This window comes from Ptychodera flava, assembly GCF_041260155.1.
Source record: "Ptychodera flava strain L36383 chromosome 3 unlocalized genomic scaffold, AS_Pfla_20210202 Scaffold_27__1_contigs__length_13241970_pilon, whole genome shotgun sequence".
NCBI classification, from domain to species: domain Eukaryota; kingdom Metazoa; phylum Hemichordata; class Enteropneusta; family Ptychoderidae; genus Ptychodera; species Ptychodera flava.
The window spans coordinates 12730161-12740493 of NW_027248281.1; the positions used below are offsets into that span (position 1 = coordinate 12730161).

At 33.8% G+C, this 10333-nt stretch overlaps 1 protein-coding gene across 1 annotated transcript in view; it reads left to right on the top strand.

Moving 5' to 3' along the window:
- The window catches only part of LOC139126277 (uncharacterized), a 73698-nt gene extending 71532 nt beyond the window's left edge, over positions 1–2166 (top strand). Inside the window, exon 10 of the mRNA XM_070692321.1 lies at positions 19–2166. Within this exon, the coding sequence (XP_070548422.1) occupies positions 19–287 (269 nt within the window). The 3' untranslated portion in view covers positions 288–2166. The remainder of the gene's footprint in view (positions 1–18) is intronic.
- The last annotated feature ends 8167 nt before the right edge of the window (positions 2167–10333 follow it).

Consider the following 10333-nt stretch of genomic DNA (forward strand, 5'->3'; position numbering starts at 1 on the left):
TCCACAATTTTACTGCAGAGGTGGATCCACTTTTGGTAATGTTTAATCAGCTGTCAGATGATCTCGACGAAGAAGACGTGAAAAAAATTAAAGATGTACTCGGACATAAATATATCAACAAGGTGGACTCTTCTAAACTGAAGTCTGCTACAGATATCTTCTATCATCTCAAAGAAGGGAAACACATATCAAGAAATAATCTTAAGCTGCTGAAGGAAATATTTACACAATTACGTAGACCACTATTGGTTGACAAAGTAAATGATTTCGAAGTCACTCATCAATAGACGATCATGGTATATTTTAATGACACTGATTGCATACAGTATTGCTTTCAGAATCACAGGAAGTATAAAATGAACAAAGAACGATGTGAGAGTCAAATGATGATACCATGTCAAACACAACATACTGTTTTAATTGTTAACACAGCCTCAACGTTTCATGGCTCTCCAAAATCACTTTTTTTTCAAATTGTATCTGCTCAAACGTTAGTAAGACAGAAAAAAACGTGAATGGTGGTTGCAGAGACCTTGAATATTGTGACAATACTTTGTCCCTATATGATCTGTTTTGATTAGAGCAATCAATAGTATACGAGAACAATCTTTGAGATCATAGTTATTATTTGTGGAGATATTCTCAGCGGCATATTTCCATTGTATAATAGATGGTATTTTGAAAAAGAGTAATTCAACTTATCATGAGGAAATCTCTTTGAGTCTGAAAGGATAAAAATCATGTTAGCCACTAGGTAATGACGGCAAACCTGATGTAGAAAAATTACTGCCGATGTTAGTCTCCCTCTACTGGTGTTATTTAATTCTATTTTTGAATCCGTACATTTCAGTAACAAACGGAAACTGGACTTAATGTACCTTAATTGACAGAAGGTGATACGAATGATTTAATAAAAAACCGTAGGGGAATTCCCCTTTTTTTAACATTTTAATGAGATTTTCACTTCAATTCCGAACTGGACAAATCTAGTTCAAATCAGATGGCAAGAAGATCCATAAAAATCACAGTACAATAAATAGCATTTTTGTTTTGCATGCCATAATACAGAAATATCTGAGCGCGTGAAAAGGAAAACTATATTCTTTTGTTGAGGATTTTTCGAAAGCATAAAATCCAAGTCCAAACTTCTGAATGATTTCGACTGTCCTCTTGGTGTAATGCAGGGTTGCATGATTATTAGTCCTTTGCGTTTTATTTCTTTATTGAAGAATTAAATGATATGTTAATTCTTGCAATATGGTAAATCGGTATAGTTATAAATTTATTGTGTGTAGTGCTGACGAAGTCACAATTTTTGCTATTGCAGTTGTGAATTTTCATTATATTGATCAACATGTAAGGGGCATTCAGTAAAAAATTGGAAATAAGTGTACAAATTGACAAGACAAATGTAATAGTATTCCGGAATGTGAAGGTCTCAGAAAAAGATGGGGAAAGAGTGTTAAATGGTAGAAACATAGAAGTTGTCATTGACGATTAATATCTGGGCTTACATTGCCATCATGAAAAAGGTGTGATAAGGCGGTATCAAAATTTGTTTAGCAAGCTAATAAAGCTTTAGCTAAAATACCTGCTGCCAGTAAAAAGGTAGGGGCTTTAAGTTATTTTTAATTTAATTCAACAACTTCCCCAATACTTCCCCAATACTGTTGAACGCTTCTAACCTAGCACATCAAACGCACACAATGCTTTGTCAACTTGATTTTAAAGGTATACATAAAATAGGATTACACCGATAAAGTAAATATTGTACTTGAATGTTTTGGGTTTTGTTTGGCTGACACAGGGGGTTAGCAATAAGGAAAGGGCTAGTTTAGGCGTGGACTTGAACTCAAAGTAAAACATGTTTGCAGAAAAAAATGGTTAGCAAATGTATCAAAAAGGCCAAAAATGTTATTGGATCGAACTTGCCAATAACCAGAAGATACCTATTGTTTAAATTTCGATTTTAAAGTTTCCAAATGATTCCTTGTTTTCAATTTTTCTGCCTTCCTTTGAACATAGACAGTAGAAATACTTCTCTTCTGTCTATGCTTTGAATATAAAAAAGAGGAGTTAAGATATGATTCACTTAAATGAAAGGTTTTACTAAGAGTGTAAGTTTCATTAACTTTGAGATGGATTATATTTGTTACGGAATGTCATGCGAATATGGGATTAATATACATATCTACTATATATATATATATATATATATATATATATATATATATATATATATATATATATATATATATATAGATAGATAGATAGATAGATAGATAGATAGATAGATAGATAGATAGATATAGATATAGATATATATATATATATATATATATATCTTATCGCATCTAATTTTATCTTGTAAATTTCATCGCTTATTACGTTCTTCTGATGAAACTAGTGTACGTAACTTCGAAACTTTCTTTTCAAGGCTTGTCACATTCGAAAACAAATTCTCTAATTCCCTGTTTTTAAATGTCACCATTCCTGTGATTTTCTTCGGCTCCTATTATTATGTAACTTTTTGATATGTTACTCAATTGCGTATGGGCTTGATGCCTTTAAATGCCATGAACTGCTACTTAAACTAGAAAGGATGCTACTACTATATCTATATTCTTTACACTGCAATTTGCATATCAATAGAGGGTTTTGAAGTCATTTGCGCTTTCTAGAATTACAGCATTCACTTTGTTTGTGGTCAGAAGATATATTACACCCCTCTGGAAATGTTTTTATACTGTACATACGTGTTATAGTTAGTTCATTCGTCAGATTTTGAGATTTTTGCTCTCATGTCAACTTCATGACTTTCACTCTGAAAATTTTTGAGATTTCGTTTTGTACACCTTACTGAATTTGTATTTTATGAACTTGATATTGTGTTCAGATGGGCTTCAATTAAGCTATTGCCTAGAAACGACTCATGTTCTTCGGCAACAGTGCTATCTGAACTTTACTCCCTTGAGATAATTTAAGAGGGAGTGTTGAGCCTTTTCTTGGTACGTTACGTACAATGACCATCGCATTGCCGTTGTGACGTTCTTGTTAATTTCCCCTGAACTTAGTTAGTATCATACAGAGTTCAGCTCTTTGAGTCGCACCAGCGGTTAAGATTAAAAAATATTTCTATGTTATTTTCTCCAGCATAGAATGCACTCAACATTTTTAGTTTTACATGCAAAATATAATCTTATTAGTGAAATGGGAATGCTATGAACATATTTAGTCCAAAAAAGGTGGAATAAATAAAAATAAATAAATAAAATGACAATCATGAGCTTTAATTTGTTGAAAAATTTGTAGAAAAATGCAACGATTATCATCATCAAGTGGCGTATCGATAAATCAAAATCACTGTTATGGGGTTTATAAAATTTTTAGAGTTTTTTATGGATAATTTTGTTAAAAAGAGTAATTCCTTGTAAAACCTGTAATGTTATCATTTTTCAAACCCTAAGTTATCAAGTTGAATATAGCTCAGGTTTATTTTCAGTCTAGCGATGACTATGCGGCCCGCGACAACATCAAGAAGTTACCATTGGATCATATGGAATCATGTAATAACAAGCACTGGGCTGAAGGAATTGATTTATATTTTCTTTGTTGTGATAGTTCGAGAATCAATCTATGAGTCCTGGACTTCAGTCTGCTATATTTGCATGAAATACAAATATTACATTTAATACATTTTACCCCGCATGAAATCAATTTTACTTGCGGGATTTGTCGGGAGGACCGATTAGACATCGTTACCACTTCGGCAAAGTTGAACGAAATACAGTTAACACGATTGGAACTATTTTGGGAAAATTGGATGAGAGTAATTATTAGGAAAATGTAACGAAATCGAAATTTTTACAGCCGAAATTTTACAAAATGATAGAATAGTGTAAAATTTGAAATATTGTTCTCATCTAAAAAAACAACGAAAACACAATGATTATTGCATACCTCTTTCATCGGACTCATTTTTATGAAAACATGTTGATTTTTGTGTAAATGTACCGAAGAAACGAGACAAAATGCTTAAAATTTCTCTAATTGACGACTTTTGAGTCAGGGCACTTTTGAAATGCCCCTGACTTTTTCGTGAATCTAAGGCTTCATAAACATTAAGTTGAGTCAGGGCACATTTTAAATGACCCTGACTGACTTAACTGTAAATCAATCAAAAGACTTCATTTTGGTCGAGGCAAAGTGACAAACTGAGATTAGTACTAGTGTTTCAGTAATGAAGAAACTATAGGCAAACTCACACATTTTCATTCAAATATGAATATTGTTCATATGTTGTGAACAATATTGCATTAGATACTATCATGCGCTGATTCTTACCCACAACATTTCGACAGCATCATAAATTCTGAATAAAATTTTAAAGATGATAAGCAAATATGGGGTAATATTAGACAAATTTCTAAAATTCTTGAGAAATTTCGCCTATCCAATTATCCCAAATTAGTTCCAATCGTGTTAGTTTTACATTCTAAGGTTTGCACGATTGATTGTGATATCGTCGAGCTAGAGGCCCTACTTTATTTAATACGGTTTTCTACATTTTACCTTGGCGACTGCACAAAGTATATCCTACATTCGGGACTTTGTCGGGGGCATCGAGCGGACATTATTTTTAGTTAGGAGTACCTTGGACAACATAAACTTCTTTAAATGTGGGTAGGGAGGGAAATCGGATGTTAGGAGCTGTGGAGAGTGAAAATGAATTTTAAGACTTGATCATTGTCTGCAGGGGATTTTTCTGGTTATACATCTTAAACATTATATGGGCCGCCGCAAGCAGAAACACCCCTAACGCAAATTGTAACATTTTAAGTAAAATGTATCTAAAGTTTACGTGTCAGATTACACTGATAACGCAGTGTAAAATTTAGCGCCCTATGAAAACGATCCTGAAACAGCGAATTTCGGAATATTTTTGACAAGACTTTCTGATAGAAATAAAATAAGTTATTGCCACATGTTGTGTGTTCCAATTGTATATATTTTGGTTGCTTAGAAAATCGGATTTTCCAAATTTTTTAAACTTGTCGCCGTTCCCATGTGACCTTTTAGTTTCTCATGTGACCTTAGCGTTACTTAAGTTCTAAAAGCTTAAACTCGAAAAAGGCAAAACCTTCAGCTTCGGAACTGCAACTATATAGTATATAAAGCAATATATGATACCACGGTACCACCAAAAGAGTGTTGTAGCTCCTATCTTTGCACGGCAGGGCTGTGTGTTACAAGCGTTATACGGTATGTGGTAGGAGGCCATATACTATATAACGCTGGTAACACACAGCCCTGCCATACAGAGCTTGGTAGCTCCATGATGATACTTATACGCTCCTGCTTGGGAAAACAACACCGAGACTTGTTGATTGCAATATCAACATCCTTCTGATCCTTAATATATTTTTCATAGACCAATAAGTCAATCATTTAAACATACAGACCTTTATTGTTTCCTGAAAATGATAGGCTAAAATGTACACTGTACGTCCAGAGAACTGGTTGGTACAGCGCGACACTTGTAAACAAGCTTGAATGTGTTGAAGTTATTTGAATATTTTTAGAATGATGTTCACAGTCACACTTGGAAGTAGTGACAATTTAGTCCAGTTGTAAGTGAAACATATTTATCAAAATAATTATTAAATGAAGTACTTTCAATTCTTAGACCTCAATCAATTTTGACAGTCAGGAAGAACGTACAGAAATAATTGAGTGAAATTAATGACTTATATGATGAATCTCTGACTTAAAATGACGTTAAAGTTACTGTCATTTTCCAGAATACAGTGTACGTACCAAACTTGCAGGTCAAGTCCAGGGGGTCAAGTATGATATGAAATAGGCCCAGAAGAAAGTTTTTAAATAGCTTTGAAACAAGCAGATTGCCAATCTTATTTAGCCGTCATCTATAGTACCAAGACTTTAAATTTGTTCACATGATGCTATGCTTGGTGTCTACCTCCATGGTGTACAACATACCAGTACATGCAGAAGAGGACTGCACTTTCATGTTGGAAATATTTGTGAGTTCACATTGTGGTGTAATCTTACACCCTGTTCAGAAATGGCTAATATTATGATACTTTGATTTATGATACTATTTTGCAACATTTTACAGTACTATCTTGTCAATGCACCAATTATAAAAATATTCATTGCCACCATTTTAATACTTCAACAGTGCAATGGTCATGCTACTTGACACTTGAATTAAAAGAATCTGTACTACATATATATATGTATCAAGTTAAAGGGACAAAGTTGCTCATTTTTGACATTATTTTGCCAATTAAATTTCTTTTGATAGATTATTCTCACTGAAATATGCTCACTCGCTGGTTATTGCAATTCAATTCTCACTTTTTATAAGACACATTGACATGTGAAATTTACTATGTTACAATTTTTGGTACACACCTTAAATTAAATTATTTAAGTGATCACATGTTATATCCATGCATGCACATGAGTTGAGCTGTGACAACCAGAGATTGCAATTTAGCCTATTTCAGTGAGCAGCAGAAAAACATATATTCAACAGAAATTAAAATGACCAAAATTTTGTCAAAAATGAGTGACTTTGTCACTTTAATGCCCAATGAAAATGGATAAATTCCATGGTTGCTGTTTTGTTATCTTTGCCTGTCAGTCACTGTAATTTGAAACAATGGTGTATGAACAAGATGTTGTTTTGTTGTTTACTTTGCAATTCAGAGTTACATAAATCCATAAGATTTCAGAATTTTTCAGTATTAGCTGCTGTATTTTAGCATGATATGCTCAGTAGTGATTCAGTTTGTCAGCATAGCCTGATGACACTTGAGCAGTGGTGTCTTTTTTGTGTCCAGTGAAGTCTTAAAACTGTTTTTTGTGGTTTGCTCCACATTTACAAGTGTGCTGACAAAATGGAAAATTGAGCATTTCATCAAACTTGTGCAGAAAATCAAACAATGAATTAATTTCATCATAGAGTTTATCATATGGTGTTCCCCAAAACAATCCACCCATACCACACTGGAAACAAGAATACCAGTACTCCTTTATCTGGTGATTGGTTTACTAAGTTTAAACAGTGTAAGAGTTAAACAGTATATTAAACCATTATCATAACAATTGAAATTCATATTGTGTAGGCAGAGAAATCAGGGGTTTCCCTTTTATTAAAAGTACTGAAAAATCTGTAGCATAGAATTATCCAGATTTTTGTCTACAAGATTAGTTTTACCCATGCTGGTCAAATGTGACTGACACCGAGTCATTGAAAGTATTCTTAGGTAAGGCCGACATCCAAATCTGGACTTGTTCTTGTCACAAGTAGAAGCAAATAAAAAATTTGCAGGCATCCTTTGCTGGTGTCTATCTATATTGCCCTGTGTTGTAAATTCCCACCTCAATTTGTGAACGTTGAAGATTCGATCAATTTGTAATATTCTATTTTTTTGAAACTGGGGGAGGGTCACACATTTTTTAGCCTTGCTTTGGGGGAGGGTCATAAATTTTTGGACTAAATTTTTGGGGAGGGTCATGATTTTTCAGCTACTCTCTTGCGAAATCCCCCCCTGCTAATTTACGTCCAGTCCCTAAACACATGAAATTTCATCGTGTCTGTCGAGGAGTAGCTGTACTAGCTCTCCATCAAAGTCAGGATCAATTGGAATATCAGACATACTAAAGGCAATCTGTTTCAGCCGCAGACATGCAAGGCCCTAATGACGATGTCCCCCATCAAAAACGTATGTCGTGCTGATTTATAATGCAAAAAAGTATCACGTTAAAATGTTTGACAAACTCAAAACGATGTCTCATCGTTCCTGATATGGTTCCTTAAATTAAAGGTTTTACTAAGAGTCCCGAACATAAAATATATTGGTGTAGTAGGTGGTAGAATGTATAAATATGCAAAAGTGTAAATCTTTCTAAGTTTTCATAGAACAAAATGTTGTGCAGACCTTAAGATGAATTTTTGCAAATCATTCTAAGAAAGGCCAAATGATGACCGATCGGTCCTCGGGATGAAGTCCGGAATGTAAAATATATTTTTGTCGTGGCAATGTGTAGGTATCTCGTGCAGATTTCATGACCTGTGACCATCGATGTAGAAGTCTACTTCGAATCGAAATCCACACACATAATTATAAACGAATCTTACATTAATAATGATCTGGAAAAAATTGTTTAAAGAGATTGATTTGACAAAAGACTGCAGATAGCAGACTGAAATCCAAGACTCATAGATTGATTCTCGAACTATCACAGCAAAAAAAATATACATCAATTCCTTCAGCCCAGTGCTTGTTATTACATGACTCCATATGATCCAATGGTAACTTCTTGATGTTGTCGCGGGCCGCATAGTCATCGCTAGACTGAAAATAAACCTGAACTATTTTCAACTTGATATCTTAGGGATTGAAAAATGATAACATTACAGGTTTTACAAGGAATTAATCTTTTTAACAAAATTATCCATAAAAAAACTCTAAAAATTTTATAAACCCCGTAACAGTGATTTTGATTTATCGATGCGCCGGTTGATGATGATAATCGTTGCATTTTTCTACAAATTTTTCAACAAATTAAAGCTCGTTGTATTTATTTCACTTTCTTTTGGACTAAATATGTCCATAGCATTCCCGGTTCACTAATAAGATTATAATTTGCATGTGAAACCAAAAATGTTGAGTGCATTCTATGCTAGAGAAAATAACACAGAAATATTTTTTAATCTTAACCGCTGGTGCGACTCAAAGAGCTGAACTCTGTATGATATTAAGTAAGTTCAGGGGAAATTAACAGGGAAGGCACAACACTCCCTCTTAAATTATCTCAAGGGAGTAAAGTTCAGATAGCACTGTTGCTGAAGAACATGAGTCGTTTCTAGGCAAAAGCTTGATTGAAGCCCATCTGAACACAATATCAAGTTCATAAAATACAAATTCAGTATGGTGTACAAAAACGAAATCTCAAAAATTGTCAGAGTGGAAGTCATGAAGTTGACATAACATAAAAATCTTAAAATCTGACAAATGAAATGTGAAACGTATTTACAGTATAAATACATTTCCAGAGGGTTGTAAAATGTCTGACTACAAAGTGAATACTGTAATTCTAGAAAGCGCAAATGACTTGAAAACCCTATATTTATATGCAAAGTGCAGTGCAAAGAATATAGTTGTAATATCCTTTTTAATTTAAAGTAGTAGTTTATTACATGTAAATGCATCAAGCACATACGCAATTGAGTAACATATCAAAAAGTTACATAGTAATAGGAGCCGAAGAAAATCACAGGAATGGTGACATTTAAAAACAGAGAATTAGAGAATTTGTTTCGAATGTGACAAGCCTGAAAAGAAAGGTTTCTAATTTACGTACAGTATTTTCATGAGAAGAACGTAATAAAAGATGAAATTTACAAGATGAAATTAGATGCGTTTAGATACTTGTATAAATCTTACATATGTATATTTATCTCAAATTCGCTTGACATTCCATAACAAATGCAATTCATCTCAAACTTAATGAAACTTACACTCTTGGTAACGTCTTTAATTTAAGTGAATCATATCTTGTCTCCTCTTGTCTATATTCAAAGCATAGACAGTGGAGGAGTTTCTCTACTGTCTATGTTCAAAGGAAGGCAGAAAAATTGAAAACAAGTAATCGTTCGAAAAACTTTAAAATCGAAACTAATAAAAATAAATATCTTCTGGTTATAGACAATTTTTACCCAATAAACCTGCACATTTTTAGGCTTTTTTATACATTAGCTAACTATTTTTTTTCTACAAACATATTTTACTCTGAGTTCAAGTTCACCCCAAAACTAGCCCTTTCCTTATTGCTAACCCCCTGTGACAGCCAAACTAAAGCAAAAACATACAAGTACAACATTTACTTTCTTGGTGTAATCATATTTTTTCTACCTAATAAATCAAGTTGACAAGGCACTGTGTGCGTTTGATGTGGTAGGTTAGAAGAATGTAACTTAATCTTAAAGGGAAACCTAAGTCCAGCGACTTTGACCGTTTAATACCTTCCAAAATCACCCTTGAGTAAAATGCAGCTCAAATTTGCAACATAATTGCACGCGCTGACGACTACGGCGCGACGAAAAGAGAAGTTGAAGAAGACGACATTTATGGAAATGACCCTGGAATTCCATGGGCGCGAAAGGGCTCATGGGAGAAGCGTGCGTGACGTCATTGGCGATACAGACGATTGTAGCTTGCAGCTAGAGGAGTACTGTGTACAGTTCGGCGCGTTCGTAAGACGACTATGGAGAGTTCGGAGAGCGATATTTCTGACATCG